We start from the raw sequence: 23,617 nt of genomic DNA on the forward strand, positions 1-23,617 counted from the left end.
GAAGGGCAGGCAGTGACCTTGTAGCCACCACGGAAGGCACTCGGCAAGCGGCACGTGACAAGGAAGGGCAGGCATTGACCTTGTAGCCACCACGGAAGGCACTCGGCAAGCGGCACGTGACAAGGAAGGGCAGGCAGTGACCTTGTAGCCACCACGGAAGGCACTCGGCAAGTGGCACGTCACAAGGAAGGGCAGGCAGTGACCTTGTAGCCACCACGGAAGGCACTCGGCAAGCGGCACGTCACAAGGAAGGGCAGCAGTGACCTTGTAGCCACCACGGAAGGCACTCGGCAAGCGGCACGTGACAAGGAAGGGCAGACAGTGACCTTGTAGCCACCACGGAAGGCACTCGGCAAGCGGCACGTGACAAGGTAGGGCAAGCAGTGACCTTGTAGCCACCACGGAAGGCACTCGGCAAGTGGCACGTCACAAGGAAGGGCAGGCAGTGACCTTGTAGCCACCACGGAAGGCACTCGGCAAGTGGCACGTCACAAGGAAGGGCAGGCAGTGACCTTGTAGCCACCACGGAAGGCACTCGGCAAGCGGCACGTCACAAGGAAGGGCAGCAGTGACCTTGTAGCCACCACGGAAGGCACTCGGCAAGCGGCACGTCACAAGGAAGGGCAGGCAGTGACCTTGTAGCCACCACGGAAGGCACTCGGCAAGCGGCACGTCACAAGGAAGGGCAGGCAGTGACCTTGTAGCCACCACGGAAGGCACTCGGCAAGTGGCACGTCACAAGGAAGGGCAGGCAGTGACCTTGTAGCCACCACGGAAGGCACTCGGCAAGCGGCACGTGACAAGGAAGGGCAGGCAGTGACCTTGTAGCCACGGAAGGCACTCGGCAAGCGGCACGTGACAAGGAAGGGTAGGAAGTGCACTTGTAGCCGCGGGCACTGACCTTGTAGCCGAGGTAGGCGAGCAGCAGCGCCTCGGTGAGGCTGACGACGGCTAGCACCAGCTGCACGGCCCACAGCACGATGTGGCGGTCCACCCACAGGATAGCATCCCAGTTGATGATGGGCGTGTCCTGGAACTCCTCCTCCGTCATCTTGCTCGAGTTAAAGAACTCGCTCTTGTTGCCCGGCTTGCACCCGTAGCTGTAACACAAGCACGTAACACAAGCACATAACACAAGAACATACCAACACAAGAACATACAAACACAAGAACATACAAACACAAGAACATATCAACACAAGAACATACCAACACAAGAACATACCAACACAAGAACATACCAACACAAGAACATACCAACACAAGAACATACCAACACAAGAACATACCAACACAAGAACATACCAACACAAGAACATACCAACACAAGAACATACCAACACAAGAACATACCAACACAAGAACATACCAACACAAGAACATACCAACACAAGAACATACCAACACAAGAACATACCAACTCAAGAACATACCAACACAAGAACATACCAACACAAGAACATACCAACACAATAACATACCAACTCAAGAACATACCAACTCAAGAACATACCAACACAAGAACATACCAACACAAGAACATACCAACACAAGAACATACCAACACAAGAACATACCAACACAAGAACATACCAACACAAGAACATACCAACACAAGAACATACCAACACAAGAACATACCAACACAAGAACATACCAACACAAGAACATACCAACGCAAGAACATACCAACACAAGAACATACCAACCAAATACATACCAACACAAATACATACCTACACAAATACATACCTACACAAATACATACCAACACAAATACATACCTACACAAATACATACCAACACAAGTGCATAACACAAGTACATAACATTTAATTTTCTGAACAATTTTGATAAAATAAAATAAATCTTTCATTATGTTTGAGTAATTAATAATTGGATTGAGCGTATGATTAAATATAAATCGTAGCTGCTAATGCTAAAATTCTGTTCAACAGCTTGGAATTACTATGCTAGGAAGAATATAACAATTCAAAAATGCAATGATTATCTTAAGAAAAACATGAAAATATAAATAAAATTTTATGAATTACTAATTCTTAATCATACCTAAGATTGTTTTCCTATCGAGAAGTGTCTGAAGAAGGAAGGAAGGTTTATTTATTTAACTTTATTCAGGGGTATAGGTTGCACATTCACATTCTATCAATTCTTACCTCTTACAGCCAAAATGTTAGGTAATACTACGTATAAGGGAAACTTCACAAACATCTTGGGCATACAAACATATATAAATAAAAGACTAAAGATACCAACCTTTTTTTAATAAATTTATAAACTTCAAAGATATAAGCATAATAAAAAATATAAATCAATATTTTTGTATGGCTATAAGTACAAACTATCAACAAAAGTTTCCCAGAGACGCAAACTTGGATTTCCCAAACGGGAATTTTTTTTTTTTACCATTTTTCGTTTAGAGCTAAACTTTTTGAGATGTAAGTCTTTTTAAATTATTATAAGGATATTTATTCGTAACGCGCCTAAGGCGCCTATTGAAAAATGTTGAATATAAAAACATTTAAATTTAATAATCAAGGCGTGTACCACTAATGTAACTGTATTTCAAATGTTAAAATTTTATTTTCTATTTTATACGCTTCTCTACGAAGTAGGCTTGTATTTGTGCTTCATGATAAACCTGTCTCCTAGGCATTTTTATCTCTTTAGCGTTACAGAATAAGTGAGTCAGTGACGAGCGAAACTATATATAGGAATATTGTCGAACTTTTGACGTGACAACGTCTAATAAATCGATGAACGCCGGCTGCACGCACGAAAAAGTGTCCCGTTACGCACATTGTCCCGTTACGCACATTGTCCCGTTACGCTCATTGTAAGCTTGTGCCGCATCTATCTCTCTCCCGCTCGATTGGAACCACCATCGATTTTACTTTTCCGAGGCACATTAAACTTGAAACACTCCCATTCGTTTCCTACTTTTCCTATCATCGTCCTATCCTTAACAGAAAAACACAGATTGGAAGAAGTTAAATAGCAAACATGTATAAAAGTTATAGTTAAAATAATCTCTTCGTTAAATTAATAAACATATTTGAATTAATGAGTGCAAATAAAAGTAAATTTATCAATTAAATTGTAGAATTCATTTCACTCCTTGTTTGTATCCATACAAAATAGTGATAATTAAATAAAAATGATTCAATTTTATTCATAAAAGTATGCAATCATTTCATCAATGTTTTGTTATGACGTTATCACGTTAAACTATCGTCCGTAAACCGACTTTACAGACAACCAATTTTTTTTGTATTGATGTAGGGCTTAGCCCTGTGATTGGTGGACATTGGTTCTTATGCATTCTGTTTGTGTTTCATCGGACAGGCGGTCCCTGAAACAAGTAAAATTAAGTCGCGCGGCATACTTGCTGGCGGGTAGGATTCAACTGTCGCTACGAGTTGCTGCTGGCATATTTATGTTTTCTTTTATTTTCTTCCGTGCTTGGATTTTGGAAAAAAACTTCTTGGCCGTGAGCCGTAAACGTGTAAAGCTTACAAAAAAAAAAAAGGACACAAATTATCATCTTTACTATGAGCAGCGGTTGTATAGCGTGTTGTACCTGAGACACGTGTAAGAAATCTAGGACAAGACAGATACAACCAATGCACTGACTTGAATGTAAAACACTATAAAAATGTATGTTTTAAATTATAGTAGGCCTATGTCCATGAAATAATTTTCCAGATATAAATTTTAATGGTGTCAACTGTAAATGTTTTAGAGTTTTGGTTCAAGGTCACAACTAAAAAGTGCTGCGTTTTTTTCTCGCTTGCAATGCCACAAACACAAAATGGCGTCTCCTGAGCGTAGAGCGCTTTGTTCTCTGCTATTATTTGCCGAGAGTGAATCTGTTATTTCAGTTAAACGTGTGTTTTTGTTTTAAAGTTGAACTGTGGAAGTCCCTAACTGCTGAATTGGTCGTAATGGTAGAAACGACAGAACTATTTGTTTCGCTGGCCTCCGCGTTCACCTGACTTAACGCCATGCGATTTGTTTTCCTTTGGAGCTTTATAAAAGATCGAGTCTACGTTCCGCCGCTACCTAATGATTTGCCGGAGTTGAGACACAAAACTGAAGAGACTATTGCTTCCATTACTACGGACTTGGTCACCAAAATATAACTAAAGGTCCACATATAGAACATTTGTAAGAAAAACTAGGTTAGTTTACCTTCAAGTTGATGTATGATTTGTTGTAAATTGTCTAAATTAAAATGTTTTAATATACAATTGCAACTGGGACCTTTTTTTATGGACAATTTGTACATCAAAAATTTTTTTATCTCATGAATTTAATTATTTAATAATCTTGATAATTTTTGTTGTTGTGATAATTTACTTTTCATTGAAGTGATGTTAGTAAATATGTATGCTTTAATTTTTTTATAAAGTTTTGATTTAAATTTTAATAACTCAATAACTGTTTTAATATATTGTGGATGTAACCCTGACGAATACGTACATCCAAAATCAAATTCTCTCAATAATTTTTTTAAAGTATGAAATCAATCAACAGACATTGGTAGGTGAATGGGGAGTTTACCGTACTTTACTGTCAGGCTGTAGGCTGAGTCAGAATCTAACAATCCATATTCTTTTGCTGGTTTTTTCACTACAAAAAAAATACAATTGGGGCGTGGATGCCCTGCGCGATAAACTGGAGTCACAATGTCGCGACAACACGACACAACAACCTTTGGGCGTCGTACAGCTTTCCAGCACGACAGAGCTAACAGCTTCGGGTCATAATACCACGACGAAATTATCACGACTAGCAGTAATTGAATCGGCACATGCTAAAAGGGCCTTAGTCACAAAAAATTGCAAAGTGATTTAAGCATGAAAATCGCATGTTATAGGATAGCTTCAACTACCTATGCTAAAAGGGATTGAGTCACACGCACAAGTTAGCTAATATTTGCTGGGGAAATCCTTAACGTACGCTTAAAGGGTTGCTTGGAGACAGATTTATTCGTTTATCTCAAAACTGGGTTGCTTGGACTGAGGCCCTTTTAGCATGTGCCGATTCAATAATGGCTGTCTTTAAAGTCTTCCCAAAGCCAAAAGCGTTTCATAAAATGCAGTATAGAAAGCGCCGAAATGGTGTAAGCTTGTTTTATTTCCCGCGGACAATTGAAGTACCTACATACCAATACAACATTTAGTCGTCCATTGTACGCAGCGAGATTAAGGTTTATTTTAGATACAAGGAAACAAGCTTTAGATATTTTGATGAGGGACAGTCTTAGCTATGCTAAAATTAAAAAAATAAATATTAAAAATGAAAATAAACAGTTGAAGGCACACTACAGTAGTATGAAAACTGGTACTGCGACTGAATTCAGGGTGTGGATGTGGATGGGGTTCGCCATCTTGATTTATGACGTAACGGCGGCAATCTTGGATGACCTTGAACTTTGAAAATTTTCAATTTTTTTAGAAAATTCCCTACTCCTAGGAAAATTTCCCATTTTATTCCTGAAAAAAATGTCAACGAATTGACCTAAGCCCCAGAGATGAGGACTTTGACCTTCGATCACCATAGTTGCGATTTTCGTTACGCCCGCATTCTTGAAATTCTGTAATTATTATGAGATTTATAATAGAAAATTTTAATCAATTAAAAATAATTATTACAATTTTAATTAAATTAAAAATAATTATTAAAATTTTAATCAATTAAAAATAATTATTAAAATTTTAATTAAATTAAAAATTATTAAATTTTTTATTAATTAAAAGTAATTTAAATTTTAATTAATTAAAATACTCATTTAAATTTTTTATTAATTAAAGAATTATTAAAATTTTAATGAATTAAAAATAATTATTACAATTTTAATGAATTAAAAATAATTATTAAATTTTTAAAGAATTAAAAATAATTATTTAAATTTTAATTAATTAAAATAATTATTAGAAATTTAATTAATTAGAATAATTATTAAAAATTTAATCAATTAAAAATAATTAATAAAATTTTAATATAAAAAAAGTACCTATGCCATGGAGTCCTCGCTTCTAATCCGAAGAAACCATTCGATTAAAAATGGCGACAGATCCTTCCTCCACGGAAGCCACCGGCATACTGATTACCCACCACTAATGCTAAGTCAGATATTAGGCCAGCCAGTATGACCTCATGGCATCCGTCTTAGGTCCGTCATCTTGTTGAAGTCTGCGTCTGCTAGAAGGCGCTGTCGCCATATTAGTTTGATTTTTGCTCGGTAGTGTGCGGTAGTATTTATTACCATGGCGTCCAACATCTTGTCAGCTGGCTTAGGTGCCAAAGTATGAATTAAATAAGATGAAAAAAATTAATAATCAGTAACCAATATCGATATGAAACCGTGTATAGATTTAATTACGTATTTAATTTAGTAAAATAACAGCAATAATTTTATTTAATATCAAAATTCATTAAGTATCCCGAATGTTCAACTTATTTTTCATTTGTATTATTTTTTAATAATTATGATGTAATTTATAGTGCAAATAAATTAAACATATGGGAACGTAACCTCACAAACACTCCCATGAAAACGGCCGGGACACTACTAAACCTTCCACAGACACTACTTGCCAGGAACGATGGAAGCTTACAAGCAACCTGACATCGTTATATATACCTACTTATATAAATATACTTAAAAATACGTGTGTAAAAGTTTATAAACATAATTTATATTACTAATTTTTACAATTAATTATTATTTTTTTACTTATGTGGACCGAGAGTTCATTATCAATCACTAAAGTATGAAATGTAAGAGCACATACATAATCTTCATTTGTACGCAGTACTTTTCATGTAGCCTTTTTTTTTAATCCTGTGAAAACTTCGTTTCACTTTGCGCGCGCATCGTAAAAATTCACTGTGAACATTTTTTTTATGACTTGATGAAAGCTTTTGGACATACGCCATTGCTAAGCACATGTATGTTTGTAGAAGAAAACTACAAAAAACACAAAAGACAAAAACACAAATTAAGCAAACAATTGCTGTTGTTAGGATATAAACACCACACAATACTCCACAACATGAATACGGTCAACACACAAAGAAAAAACAAAGAAAAATGCACTAACAACGAAAAAAACGCACAAATAATGACAGCACAAAAATACCTAACCCAAAGAATTCAGCACAACAGTTGAAATGAGACAAAAACACAGCAAAACGAAAAGACGAAACAAACACAATAGTTTTCCAAAAACTGAAGAGAATTTTTTTATAACGTGCCTTATAAAGTACAACTTCCGAAAAAAAAAGTTGTTTATGTTAAGAAGTTATCTGACCCACAACATATTTACATGAACTTCTAATAAAATATAAAGCTTTGTTGAGTTAAAATTTTGGATGGAGTAAAAAAATAAATTAACATATAAAATTATGAGCCAATTTCCGTAAGAAGTACCTACTCGGTATTAGCTCAAAAAGTGTACTTTGTATATCAAGAAATAACCATAGCCATGTGTTGTACAAAGTTACACTGTCATTATTGTAGTATTACGAACTAATGTTTGGGAAACTGGTTTCCAAAGTAATCTTTTGTAAAATTACAGAAAATATTTTTTTTCCATGCGGCCTGTTTTGCGTGGAGCAACTACCGTTAACATTAGATGGCGGTGACATGAAGATAAATTGGAAGTACGGAATGACACAATTTTTTTTATCTCGTCAATGCAACAACCGCTAGCCGTACGCCAATGCACTTTTTGTATTTACAATTCTGTTGGGGAAAAAAAAGCAATTTTAAATCTAAACTTTATCCTCTCCTATGGGGAATTGAAAATTCCACGGTCAGAAAAATAAACACAATTTTTCGAAAGTAAATATATTATTATACATGACGAATCTGAATACGAACGACAAACTTTATCTGCGTGCTCATCACGACAAAATAAATAATAATAATAAAAAAAATTACGATTTATAGTCTAACGTGCTTCCCACCTTTATTTTCCACATATTTTTGTGTTACTATCCTCAATTATTCCTATGAAATAATTTTTCCACAACAACAAAATTCTCGGATGTGGTAGAACTTCATGCAAATAAACATAAACAAACGCTCAATGTTCTATTTGAAATACTTTTTCTATTATGTAAGTTACAATAAAATTGTGGTTCAGGCACAGCTTCAAATACGTAAACAAGTATTAGAAATCACTTTAGATCATGCCATAAAATGTTTTTCAACTTATTTTGTCGTGATAAACTTGCAGCCAAAGATTTTAAATTGAATTTAGTCTCACCTTGTATGGCTATGAGTTTAGAGTAATGATTCTAATGTAGTTAACCTAGCGAAAAGATGCTTTAATTTAGTTACGATTACCTAGAATTGTGAAAATGAATCCTCATAAAGAAAAATAGAGACCAAATTTTTGCGAGACTTTTCTTCGTGCAAGATACATAGAGTGAGTCTGAATTCGACCGACAAATATTGGCTGAGTGTTTATCATGACAAAATAATTTGAAAATATCTTTATGGCTTATGGTCTGAATTGCATCCTAAGTCTGGGGAGATGAAGCTGATTTAAATGTAAATAATACATTATATTGTAAATAACAGAGAAAGGATTTAAAATTGAACGCCCAGCCTCTGGATTATTTTTAACTGAACGAAGTTTTACAGCCAACCCGAAATTTATCACTAAAATAAATTTATTTCATTCAAATGATTAGGGGTATTAACATGCCACAAAAAATATTCGGATAATAAGGGTGGGTAGGCACTTTGGATCATAAGTGGTAAAAAGGATATCAACTTATTTTGTCATAATAAACACGAAGCTGAAATTTGCCGGTAGAATACAGACTAATTCTATATCGATAACCTAAAACGGTGAAAAAAATTGGTTGTCTATAAAGTCGGTTTACGGACGATAGTTTAACGTGATTACGTCATAACAAAACATCGATGAAATGATTGCATACTTTTATGAATAAAATTGAACAATTTTTATTGAATTAACACTATTTTGTATGGATACAAAGGAGGAGTGGATAGAAATCTACAATTTAATTGATAAATTTACTTATATTTGCACTCATTAATTCAAATATGTTTATTACTTTAACGAAGAGATTATTTTAACTGCAACATTTATACATGTTTGCTATTTAACTTCTTCCAATCTGTGTTATTCTGTTAAGGATAGGACGATGATAGGAAAAGTAGGAAACGAATGGGAGTGATTCAAGTTTAATGTGCCTCGAAAAAGTCAAATGGATGGTTGTTCCAATCGAGTGGAAGAGAGATAGATGCGGCGCAAGCGTACAATGAGTGTAACGGGACACAGCGTAACGGGACAATGTGCTTCACTGGACACTTTTTCGTGCGTGCAGCCGGCGTTCATCGATTTATTAGACGTTGTCACGTTAAAAAGATGAGCTAGTCTTGCAGTAGTCGTCAGAGATGAGTGAGATATAACCTCGGTAACGAGAAAATACACGTGTTCTCATGTTGCAAATACACTTATAATAAAAAAAAGCTCGGACATGAAATTAAACGCACAACATAATTAAAATAATGCCGAGCGTGATAAATATTCGAAAATTGTGTTTTCAACTACATTTCTGGACGCGAATCGCACGTAGTTTCCGCATCCGCCGCTAGAATTCGCTGCTGGAGCAGCTACGTCGACTATCGAATCATTCGATTTTCCGACCGAAATATTAGCTTCGATTAAAGCGAAACCTTTTTTTAAAAAAAACTAAAACCCGGCTATGGACCTGATTTTCGACAAGGGATTTTTTTTTTAAATTAAAATACAGCTTTTCATTTTGGTTAAAATTCATCGAAAAGTTGAAACTGTAAAGTTTTTTTTTTCTTAGTGTTTGTGAACTTTTTTTGTTTTTCCGCCGTCCGCCGCAGGTGGCATCGTTCGCGATTGTCACACGTTTCCGTTTCGTGACTTCCGTCGCGTGCGCGGAACCAATCCCCCGCCGGAATACCGCGCGCTGAGTGCTGAGGTGTTAAGGGGCCCGCCTACCTAGGCACACATACGGTGTGCAGAGCTTCAGGAAAAACAACGCGATTTCAAAACTACTCAAGATATCTGAGTGGGGCCTATTTACGAATAGCATTTAAGAGTTCGGTGAGGACTGAAAAGTACTTTTAATTACGGATTAAGTTTTTAAACTATATTTTTAGAAGCGTTAAAATGCCTAAAACGCGTGTTTTCAGAGTAATTTTTAGGCATAAAACAATCAGTACAGATTCTTGAAAGCACTTTAGAAGCTTGCATAACACCCTTATCTTCATTTCTCCTCCATATAATGTTACGGTCACCACTCAAATTTCACAGTTATCCTGTGACGACGAGACGAATGCGCGCCAGTTTAGAGCCTTGCGCTTAGAGGCTATACCGCGCTAGAAGCACCAGCGAGCGTCGCGCTTATCACCCCGCCACACTAACACACATACACCCCTGACGAGGCGGCCCCCTTAAGGCCCCCCCGCCTACCCGGGCACACACACGGTACGCAGAGCTCCAGGAAGAAAAAAAAAACAACGCGATTTAAAAACTACTTGAGATATCCGAGTGGGGGTCTTCTTACGAAAAAGCATTCAAGAGTTCGCTGAGGGTTTGAAAAGTAACTTTCGATTTCGTATTAAGTTTTTAAGCTGTATTTTTAGAAGAGTCAAAATGGCTAAAAAAAAAAAAAAAAAACTTTTTTTTTTCAGAGAAATTTTTAGGCTTAAAACAACGAGTACAGATTCTTGAAAGCATTTAAGGGACTTGCATTACACCTTTATCTTCATTTCTCCGCCGTGTAATGTTACGGTCACCGCTCATGTGCACGACGAGAAGACTGCGCGCCAGTCCAGAGGAGACACCGCGCTAGAAGCACCAGCGAGCGTCGCGCTTATCATCCCGCCTCGCCGACACAGATACGCCCCTGACGAGGCGGGGGGGCCTTAACACGCGTCAGCAAGTGAGGCACTCACCAAGCGGCGTTGATGGGATCGTTGTCGGCCACGACGCGCGCCACGTACAGCAGACACGTGACCAGCTTGAACACGAGGTTTGCGATGCGGATGCGCAGGCCTGCAACAACAACAACAACAACAACCACAATAACAACAATAACAACAACAACACGGCGCCTTGTAGTGCACAACCATGAAGGCATTAGTCTATGGCGTGGGAAGGTGAAGTCAACTGGTTAGCTATTAAATATATCAATGGAAAGACAATATTATATTTATGATATTTTTATAATGGTAATTTTTATTTGGTTGGATTTGTTTTATTTAAGCATCTATATTTGTATTAGAAAACTATTGTGTTTGTTTCGTCCTTTCGTTTTGTCGTTTTTTTTGTCTCGTTTCAACTGTTGTGCTGAATTTTTTTGGGTTCAATATTTTTGTGCTATCATCATTTGTGTTTTTTTTCGTTCTCTTTTGTTTTTGGAAAACTATAGTGTTTGTTTCGTCTTTTCGTCTTATCGTGTTTTTTTGTCTCGTTCCAACTGTTGTGCTGATTTTTTTTTGTTTTAATATTTTTGTGCTGACATCATTTGTGTTTTTTTTTTCGTTCTGTTAGTCCATTTCTCTTTGTTTTTTTCTTTGTTTGATGACCATATTCCTGTTATGGAATATTATGTGGTGTTTATATCCTGTTGACAACAGCAATTTTTTGCTTAATTTGTGTTTTTGTATTTTGTGTAGTTTTCTTCTACAGACATACACATGTGCTGAGCAATGGAGTATGTCCAAAAGCTAACATCAAGTCATCTCTATATTTGTAACGTATTGTTACGAACGCAGACAGGACTGCGACGCGTGCCAGGTTCGGAGCTGGCTGGCGGCCCAGCACTGCCACTGACGTCACGCGCCGTCCACTGACGTGAGGCATGCCACGCGTGCCTGGCCGGATTACAAGGGTCCTCACCGATGAGATTTTATCCTTAATGAGTTATGTTTTTACGAAATATGCGTTCTTTTTGTTAAATGTGCGTAGTCGAGGCTTTAGTCAGGAAGAAAACGGGAAACATAATGAAAATATTTAATTTAATTTTTAAATACTCTTAGCACTGACAAAGGATCGAAACAAGCGCGGAAATCGATAGAATTAAAAAAACTGGTTGTCTGTAAAGTCGGTTTACGGACGATAGTTTAACGTGACGTCATAACATAACATTGATGAAATGATTGATCCAGAAGAAAATGAAATATCATATTCGGCCTGAGACTGAGCCGTAATAGGTTTTTGCAACCGAACCATTTAGGCATTAAAAATATTATATTCTTTGAGGAAGAAATTTTTTTCTTAAATTTTTGTATCTTTTGTATGATAAAATCTACCTCTGCATAACTTTATGAATAAAATTTAATCATTTTTATTGAATTATCACTATTTTGTATAGATACAAAGAAGGAGTGAAATGAAATCTACAATTTAATTGATAAATTTACTTTTATTTGCATTCATTAATTAAAATACATTTATTAATCTTGTAGTGTCGCGCGCGCCGTATTTAATTTTACAAGTACAAAAATGAAAATATTGTAGCGGCCGTGATTCGATCCGTCTACCTTTGGATTGGTAGTCAATTCAATTCAATTCAATTTCAAAGTCTCTTTATTTTGTCTTTTCAAGTTATTTACAAATACAGTTGAGTTGACATACCAGCACTCAGTCAGCGATGCTAACCACACGGCCATGAGGCCAAATTGGAAATTAATGTTTCAGATGTTATGTATATATTTATAAAAATTTTGTTTTGTGTTGTGGAAGTTTTAAAAACGTATGCATTCCGCCATGTTTATTTATTACAGTGGTAGGCGTGAAATTAATAGCCGTACCGATTGTGCTGAAAATCGGTGGACGATCGTTTAATTAAATAATATTAATAATTCAAACTACGAAAATATGATTGAAAAGTCAAATCGATGGTTATTCCAATCGAGTGGAAGAGAGATGCCACGCATGCGTACAATGAGCATAACAGGACACATCCTTGTGGGATATCCGTAGTGGGACAATGTGCGTTACGGGACACTTTTTCGTGGGTTCAGCCGGCGTTCATCGATTTATTAGACGTTGTCACGGCAAAAAAAAAAGTGAAGTAATTTTTAATTTTTTTTTTTAGATATTCTTTAAAACTTTTAGGTTTCATTTAAAGCTTTTAAAAATGACGAATAAAATTAATTACCTCACTGGTTTACTGGTAGCTGGAGATGGGGAATTTAAACCGCTTAGGGAACATTTTGTCAAATTTAATGAAAGAAAAGTATTTTACATAAATATTTTATAGGTTTTGGCTCCCGGCCAAGAATCAAGCCGAGGATATGAATCTACCGAATAATTTCAATATATTAATTGGTAATTTTAATGAAAATTTTTGAACATTTTTTTTCTCGAATTTCTAAGCAAATAATTACAGATTATCAATATGGCGGCCAAGATGACTAACAAGATGGTGGATTCTACGACAGCTGACGATCCAGTGATTGGCACTACTGAACTTTAGTGGATAAAACAAAACAAAAAATGCAATATGGTGGCAATGGACTCTAACAAATGAAAACCAAAAGTTAGATCCAAAATGGCCGTTTTAACATCACTAGGAAGTTGTAAGGCGCCCGTTGAAATATGATTAATATTACAAACACTGTGATTTAATACACACGAAATGTTTATTAAATATCAAATGTATTTTTATATTGTACAATTGAAAACTATTTCTTATACACATACAAAAAATTAAAAGAATGTTGTAACAAAAATTAATATATAAAGACAGATTTTTAATAAAATTATAAACTTGAAAGATATAAGCAAATTTAAAAAATAAGAACAAATATTTTGGAAGAGAATAACTTCAAAATTCAAAATATTATCAAAAGATTGCCAGTGTCGCAAACTAGGATTTCAAACAAGGGAATTTTTTTTACCGTTTTTCGTTTAAAGCTTAACTTTCACAGATATAACACTTATTATTAATTATAAGCATAGTTATTCGTAAGGCGTCACTTTAATTTAATAACTAAGGGGTGTTCCACTTATATAGCTGTATGTCAAATGTTACTCTATTATTTCTCTTCCATTTTTTTATTTTATACACTTCTCTACGGAGTAGGCCAATATTTTTGCTTTATGATACGCTTGTCTCCAAGGTATACATATGTCAAGGTATACATATACAAGTCAGTGAGTGAGCAATGAGCGTAACTGTGTATAGGATTAATATAAATAAGTGTATAAAATTAATTATTTAGTAGAGTAAAATAATTGAGAACAATTTTTAATTCATAATGAAAATAAAATGACATTCAGAATGTTTATTATAAATCTCTGTGTTTGATAATTTAGTGAGTGACTGCCACACTACTTAAGTACGCCTATTTTCCTCTTGGTTAAGCCACTGCCCTTCCTCGTGGGCACGTCACTTTCCTTTCTTGTGGTTACGCCCTTCCATGCTTCATCGCTAGAGACTGGAAAAAGTCGCGGATTCATTTCGCAGTATCTTAAAATGAAAAAAATTATACTTTTATGCAACTTCTGCTATTGGTTCACTGTTAATATGAAGGACTGTGGGCCAATTATAGACCCTCAGTCAAAGCAATATCGAATCACGAGTCCCCCAATTGAGACGCCTCACAAGTTAGTAGCCAATGAACAGGTGAAGTTTGCCCGAGTATACACAGGATCGTGGAGTCTATCCTGAAGGTCATTGAATCCGCGAATTTTTCCAGTCCCTATTCATCGCTTGTACGCTCCGAATAAGTAATAATAAAATACAAACTTCAATTCTACATGAAAATATTTAATTGAAATAAAATAATAAACAGAACTGGAGTGATATAAATATGGTCGATAAAGTTTAAATTTAATCAAATAAAAAATATAATTAAATACACCGTATTAAATTTTAATGTGAATCCGTTTATAAAATTAATTATTAAATTCAGTTAAATTATAGAGCTACATTTTAATTACTAATGAAAATTAATAAACACACTGAAATTAAATAATAATATACTAATATATAATTTGTAATGCTAATAAATAATTCTTACGGGAATATATAAAACACTGGAAAATCTACTTGAAAAAATTTATAAACACAATTTCTATCACTAATATTTAGAATAAATAAATGTGTTTAATTATATGAAGCAGTATTCAATATCATTCACTAAAATAGGCATATAATTCAAAAGCACATATATTATATTTGTATGTAGCCTTTTTTCATCTTATCAATTATTCATTGCATGCCGCGCGCGCATCGTATAAATTCACTGTTATTACTTTGTCATAACATGCCTAAAGAAGTATAACACAACCACACTCATGTATTATTTGTATATAGGCTGTTTACACACTGTCAATTTTTTTTTTTGCATGCTGCACGTTCATCATAAAAATTAAATTTCATTCATTTTTTTTAAAAAAAAAACCTTTCATTAAATTATAAATTTAATATTTAATTACTTAAGTAAATTTAGTTATCTGTAGGGTGCTTCAGGCAACCGTTTAAAAATAATGAATTTCTCAAACACACACGAATTATTTATTAAAATTAAATTTATTTTAAAATTCTGCAAGCGCATTAAGTGTCTATAGTTAGGGACCGGAAAAATTCGCGGGTTCAATGACCTGCAGGATGAACTCCATAGTTCTACGTACTCTCGGTCAAATGCCACCCACTCATTGGCTGCTGTCTTGCGAGACGTCCCAACGTAGCAGCCTGTGATTTTATAAAGCTTTGGTCGGGCGTTTCTCATTGGCCCAGAGTCATCCAGGTGAATTTTGAGCCAATGGCAGAGGCAACACTGAGGCATAACTATTTGTATTTTAGCCTATCGCGAAATGAATTCGCGGATTTTTCCTGTCTCTATCTATAGTGATTCAGTAATCTTCCTTGCTTTAGTGATACAATATACACTTTCACTTGACTTGCAACTCTTGATCGTGACAAAGCCTCTCACAGTTGGTAGTGTGAAGATGTATTTTACAATAAAAATATGTATTTCATATTTAATTTTATATAAAAGTGATACCAACAAAAAATGAAAGACCATTCAACTATCTTATGACATTATTCATTCAAAAAAGAACGACATAGGGGAAGATAATGGGTATACGTATGGAATGATAATGGTAATTTAAATGGAAAGATAATGGTCAGACACATAATCATTCACACACAGAATTATACAAATAAACTAGCACACACAATCATACATTTAAGATACTTAACTCACCAATGATGTGCAGGAAAATGGCTTACCCAACAGCAATATATAGTAAAAAGCAATAAAAATTATATATCCTACGTACGTGATCATTAAGTCATATAGGATACTGGTTGGAGTCATATATATTCCTGGGTACTATTTTTTTGGGGGCCAGTCTACTGGTATCCTTCGTGGAGGAAGGACCTGTCACTCTTTTTGCCAATACCGGGTTTGAAACGAGGACTCTAAGGTCCTAAACATAATCATTTTTTATTACTTTTTATAATTGTAATTACTTAATTTTTTACAACGTTCAAAATATTTTCTGATTTTGTTGGATAATAATTATGGATTACCAATATGGCGGGTATGATGTAATAATTAAAAATGTGGGAATCAAAACTGGTGCAAAGTTCTATAATCTAAGATGGCGAAACGTTCTAAAAACAAATACGAGGGCTATAACGCCATAATTAAAAATTGCGGAGTCCAATATGGCGGCCGGAGAAATGGTCTAATGCCCCTATACCGATGGCTGATAAATGAGAAATTTAGTCGTTCTGGAGAAATTTAGTTTTTTTAAAGGTAAATCATTTTGAGTCACTTCAACGAATTCAGGCCAATTTAGGTGATTTTTGAGTAAATTTTGGCGAATTTTAAAGTTGAAGGTCATCCAAGATGGCGACCGTGAAATCGGAATCCAAGATGGTGGACACCGGTTCTAGATACTTCCTCCTACTCCTGCCACAGGAAATGCATTTGTACACTACTGTCGCATTCTTTCCGCTCGCTACGGCGGAAAAAGTTCAAGGCTGGCCTACATTTCTTGCTGCTCGCCTGATATTGTTGTGTTTTTTAATGTTTTTCATTGGTCTTTGAAGTCTCGAAAAACCATAATGGATGGTAATTTTTTTTAAGAATTTTGTCCATTTCATAATAATTAAAATAAAAAATACTTTTCACAAAATAAACAAATAAAAAATGTGATTAGAGGGTATAAACTATACATAACCTCCCGCCAAACCTCTTGTAAGAGGCTGTCATTTTAATTTCCCGTACCATTGTGTTACTGTGAGTTAAATCAAACACCAACAAACAAACACGCCCAATGAAAAAGTGGCTTAAGAACAAGTTTTAAATTTGGCTTAATATTCTAACAGCGAGGTCATTACATAAACTTGCTAAATCTTGATAACAACATACATGAAAATTTTTAAATTTGAATATACCTATATATTTTTTTAAATTTTAATTTTTGGTTCGCCTCAATTGTACACAACTTTGAGTAACAATGTTTAATATATTTAATGAAGAAAACATTAAATTTAAATTCACACTAACGTATGATATGCTCATGTATGCAGTGAAAAATTAGCTGTTGAATAGAACGCTGACAAAACATTATTTGAATGTAGCAGCCTACTACAGAAGTTAAACATAAGGCAGACAATCATTTCAGTTTTGTGTATGATGATGATGATGACCATTTTTTAAATGTTTATAATACCATAAGGCCTAGCAGTAATCAAATGCTACGCTGTTTATATTTGTTATGCTTTTGATGAATTTCTCGTACTAATTAAATATATATATATTTATATAATGTTGTTAAATTACTTTTAGTTTTTAAAAGAGCCAAATATTTAGAATCTTAGTGCTACTAAATGCATTTAAAAATGTAGATTTCCATGTTATTTAAAAAAATAAAATGGCATTAGCAACTATTTTTATTTTTTTATTTTCTTGCCTTAGTTTATAAAATCTGCTTTAGAGCTGTGTTTCAAGTAAGCCTACCTTATCGCTAGAGACCGGAAAAATTCGCGGATTCATTCGGCGATAAGCTAGAAGTCAAATACATATACCTCTTAGATGATTTTGCTATTGGCTTACTGTTCATCTGTACGAATCTCAACCAATTATGAACTCTCGACCAAAGAAGGATCGAATCACAGACAAACCAGCTGAGACGACTCACAAGTCAGAAGCCAATGAACTGGCGTTATTTGCCCAAGTGTACAGGGGAATGTGCAGTCTATCCTGAAGGCTATTCAAACCACGAATTTTTCCGGTCCCTACTTATCGCTACTCCTGGTTCCAGGGACAAGTGGTTTATATCTCAGCTTATGTTTTTTTTCCTCTCCAAGGCTACCACGTAAACACAACCCAGTAGCTGCTCCTCGTCAGAGAATATCAGGACATTTAGAGTCCTGCGGTGGTCGGAACGTCACAACCTTCTTGTTTTTCACTCGTGACGTGAGACACGGCTAGGTTTAGTTTGCGTAACAATGCTTCAAGCTTCACCAGATCGTATGGAGAAGTGAGAGAAGAGAAGGGAGATTGAAGTGCTACTTTAGTATGAGCCTGAATTCTACCAAAAAATTGGTTGTCTGTAAAGTCGGTTTACGGACGATAGTTTAACGTGACAACGTCATAACAAAACATTGGTGAAATTATTGCATACTTTTATGAATAAAATTGAATCATTTTTATTGAATTATCACTATTTTGTATGGATACAAAGAAGGAGTGAAATTAAATTTACAATTTAATTGATAAATTTACTTTTATTTGCACTCATTAATTCAAATATGTTTATTACTTTAACGGAGAGAATATTTTAACTATAACTTTTATACATGTTTGCTATTTAACTTCTTCCAATCTCTGTTATTCTTTTAAGGATAGGAAGATGATAGGGAAAGTAGTAAACGAATGGGAGTGTTTCAAGTTTAATGTGCCTCTAAAAAGTAAAATCGATGGTTGTTCCAATCGAGTGGAAGAGAGATAGATGCGGCGCAAGCGTACAATGAGTGTAACATGACACAGCGTAACGGGACACTTTTTCGTGCGTGCAGCCGGAGTTCATCTATTTATTAGACGTTGTCACGTCAAAAAACGTTGGCGCAGGCTCATCGCGAAAAAAAGTACTTATTAACTCGATTATTGCGAATAAAAGAGTAAGTATTCAAGATAGAACCTGAAGTGCTATGGAAATACCACTAATATTATAAATGTGAAAGTTTGGATGGATGGATGGATGGATGGATGTTTGTAACTCAATCACGCCAGAACGGCTGAACGGATCTGGATGAAATTTGGCCTACAGCGAGCTCATAACCTGGATTAACACATAAACCACATATTAATATAAAAGTCCATCCCTAAGGGAGTGAAAAAGTGATAATTTAATTTTATAACAGAAAAAATCATAGGTTACAGACATGCCAATAGTGAGTGAGTGTCAATTCTCAATGTCTGACACACGATCATACACATAGTAAGGTCTGGCAAATTAATATTTTTCTCCTTGGTGAGACCAGTCCGCTTAGTGGAGCTCGCAGTGGCTAGCAAAATAAAGGCGCTAATAACAGTTTTGTTCTTAACTTCGTCAGTAGATAGAGTTGCCTTGAATTTTAAACGCACCATCATTTGATGCGTTTGTCATGTCTTTAATTTTCGTTTGTTTGTGCCGTATGCGTTCCTATACCATTCATTCGATTATGGTGAGATGTTATGCGCATGCCCGTGAAGGTTTCTGAGACGGTATAATTATTTTGCAATAGTTGAAGCACGAATTGTTTCAAAAATGTGTTTATTTCATATTATATAGTGGCACTTCGTCTGTTTTTGTTGTATAAGTGCGCACGCATGACACAATTTATTTAAATATAAAAGAGAGATATAGATAAGAGTGATATATATATATATATAGTGAGATAGAGTGAGACAGAGAGATAAGTTGAGATAGAGTGAGGTATAGAGAATGAAATTGGTTAGATAAAGAGATATATAGATGTATAGAGCTATATAGAGATTTATATATAGAAGAGATTGAGATAGTGGGAAGTATTTTTGTATATATGTACAAAGAGATAAATAGAGCTAGAGAGATACATATATGTATATATATGTATATAGAGATAAATATATATTTAGAGAGATGGATAGATGATTTGTATATGTGTCACTACTTCAAATATATTACAAAACAAAACTGAATGAGGCATTGCAATGCATGCCGAGCATTAGCTAGATAATGGAATATTTTCAATATTAGTAATCCCTTATTTTTCAGCTTTTTTTCTATAGTGCTTTATAGAGTCTAGATTACATACAGACCACCAATTTTTAGATGTATACAGGTAAATAACTATACACTTGCAGAACAACGTCTGTCGGGATCTGAAAGTAATGTAAATTATTTTGCACACTTGACATTCAAATTAAGAAGACAATTACTAACTACATCTGCTTTCGAAAAAGGTCCCCTTCACCCAGTGTTCAGCCCGGGCAACGCCGGGTACTGCAGCTAGTGTTTAAATAAAGTTGTAAAATCATAGAACACTTTTAGCTTTGCAAATTTATATCTTTGATATCTTTCTGACGACATGCTAAGGCCCCAAAAATTTAACCATGCCTCATCACAGGTGTACATGTAGGTATAAATTTTTTGTCACTTCCAGTCGTGATTCGCAATTTTATTCTATTCGTGCACAGAAAATAATTTTCTGTGCTTCATAAAAGTGCAAAGAAATAGTTTTAAGTACTTTATTAAACATATTTTAATTGTGTAGGTATAAGACATGACTGGTTATTCCTTCATTATATATGAGATACATTTTTCGAGACATTACTGAGTATTTCTTACGAAAATTGGCACGTAAGTTTATATATTTATTCAAGCATACCTTTTTAAACCATGGAAGAGATATTCAAATATTCAACAATTGAACTTTATTCGGTTTTATTATGCTTATCATTGCTCGCTTTTAATACTGGGAAGTTATTCTGGGAACGGTTTACAAACAATTTTCGCTCCGTTGAAAAAACTATTGGAAGTACTGGAACAACACAAAGCATAGTTAAAAATTTGAACTCAATATTACTGCAAATATTATTTTGTAGTGAGAAAGTTTATGCTTATGTACAAACTTACAAACACCTTTTTATTTTCATGAATTTTTAAGTTCAATTCACAAAAATAAATTTTCAGTGTAGCCGTTCCGCAAGTAGGTCACCGCGACAGACGACATTTCCCTTGGAAAGCAACACTATCTCTAGAAAGCAGACGTGACATCACGTCACGGGCTGTCAGTGTTTTTGAGCGTGACTGGAAAAAAAAAAATCTTCGCGATTTGGAGCAGACATGCGCCCCAGATACTGGAGGCATTCTGTGTGTCTACCTGGTGTTCTGTTGTCTGCAGGAAGGCAATAGAAATTACGTGGGATACTGTTTATGTACCATCCGCACGCATTGAGTTTCAATGGGAAAATTTTAACAACGTTGTAAACTTATGGTAATGGTTGTATGGTAAGTAGTACTTAACACAGAGACAGCAATAAGCTGGGTAAAAGAGTACCATCACGTAACTGTTTCCGAAACTCATGAAACTGTTGTGAACAGTGACATAGAACTTTCTGTTGATTGATCATTGTTTAAATGGTTAAACTATTTTGTTTAAAAAATCTAATGAAAACCACAGCAGGTTATGTATTTTACTGTTATGATTGGAAAGAAAGTAGGTCGCGTAACGTAGCTGTAGTGCGGTGCTTCTTCAGTGGTGGAGATAAATGCTGAACAAGCTTCTTTAACCTCTAAAAAAAACAATTAGTAGGGAAAAAAGTCTTAAATGTGATGAAGTGTATGAGTTATAATTACAACCATTTTGTTGCTGGTAACGAAATTTGGTGCCTGTTTCCTTGCAAACTTACTACAAAACTGTTGTGTCACATCATTTACAGTCTAATATTCTTACAGTGCTGTTTGATAGTTTTCCTCAATTGAAAACTAAACTAAGAGGCGCGTACTTAAAGGAATAATGAAACAAGTAATCCTTCTTAGTTGACGTATCATTGTTCAGACTGCTTGGATAAAAATCTCTAGACTGTAATAATTCGGAAGTTATAAATTTAAAGGAGTGTGAATAGTTCTCATTTACGGCTTTATTAAGGGGGTCTCGAATTATTGTTTACAAGACGCGAAATGTCTAGCGTTTATGTGGTTTTTCTTCTGTTCTTACGGAAAAGAAAAATTTGTGGTTTCGCATGGGGGTGTCCTGTCAAATGCGCATTGGAATTATTGGCTCTAAAATTCTATACCGATGTTTTAATGAGTTGTCATGTAGTTTGGCGGGTGTTATTAGACAGCAGTATAGTACAGGGGCTCCGAACGCAGGTGTAAGAGTGTGTGGCGTGGAGTTGGTCACCATCTTGGATTGTGACGTCACGGCCGCCATCTTGGATGACTTTGAACTCTACCGTTGACTTTGAACCTGGCCTATGATCTTTATTTTTTACGTTTTGCATTGACCTTTGACATTGCCCTATGACTTTGATCTCTTCCGCCATTTTGGAATTCCGCCATCTTGAATTATTACATCACGCCCGACCACCTGTCTTGTAATCGAGTGTCCCACTCGCATACATTATCGTTTTCGTTTCCGGCAGGACCTTAAATACTTTTGGATTCTGACACCATGGCTGCCATATTCGATTCTGACGTTACAACTATACTTTTCTCCGATTCTTATTTCATGTCCGACATTTTGTTTTGTCCGAATGTAGGTCACAATCTTTTAAGATATTTTAATACTACAAGGCGATTATTGTTACTTCTATTTAAAACCAAGTGAACTGAGCTTCTGTGAAATTACGAAGATCATTGGGTTCATTGTGTTCAGTGTTGTTAAAGATTTCAAAGTAACATTTTTCAACAGTGTAGCGACGACTTATTTTCAAGTGGGTCACGATATCAAGAGGGGTTGTTTGCTTTAGTCGCCATAAAGCGACCGAGTCAGTTTATGGGCACTACTGCGGTGTTTTGTGACCTCTAAGTGGCCGAGAATATTAATCTAACCCTTTACAACCCTTCGTTTCCACTCTCCACCGAAACCACTCTCTTGTGAAGCAAAGCAGGCATTTTTGGCTAGCGACGTCCTGAGAGCATTTTAAGCTTGAACTTCACTTATAGCTTTTGATTCCTAACAACTGCCGTAAAAAATTAGGGAGGGGGGGGGGGTGTTGTGTCTCTTAAAAATTACACAGAAGTACAGAGTAGGCCAAAATTATTAAAAACTATTGGACGACTGCTGCAAAACACACATATATGTAAAGCGCTGTAGTTTTCATCTCACTGAACATCAATACAAAAAAATATATGTATAAAAATTGTTTTTCTGCAGTATTGGAATTTAACAACAGTTGTATCATTAAGTGCGTATGTTAAAATGATACCCAGTTTTCCCTCTTTATTTCGGCTAGGAAGCAAACAAAAGTTTTACCCAAACAATGATATTTTATCATCGTTTAATTTACTCATTAGTTGACCATTCGACAAATTATTTTATATATGGCTGGACAATGTTTAAAAATATTTCG

The 23,617-nt window shown here is 35.3% G+C and overlaps 1 protein-coding gene across 1 annotated transcript in view; it reads right to left on the reverse strand.

Annotated features, from left to right (window-relative positions):
- Window positions 1-23,617, reverse strand: part of LOC134541375 (potassium channel subfamily T member 2) — a 284,414-nt gene that overhangs the window by 174,521 nt on the left and 86,276 nt on the right. Inside the window, 2 exon segments of the mRNA XM_063384799.1 lie at window positions 902-1,100; window positions 11,000-11,099. Coding sequence (XP_063240869.1) covers window positions 902-1,100; window positions 11,000-11,099 — 299 coding nt within the window.

This window comes from Bacillus rossius, chromosome 18, assembly GCF_032445375.1.
Source record: "Bacillus rossius redtenbacheri isolate Brsri chromosome 18, Brsri_v3, whole genome shotgun sequence".
Classification (NCBI taxonomy): Eukaryota; Metazoa; Arthropoda; class Insecta; order Phasmatodea; family Bacillidae; genus Bacillus; species Bacillus rossius.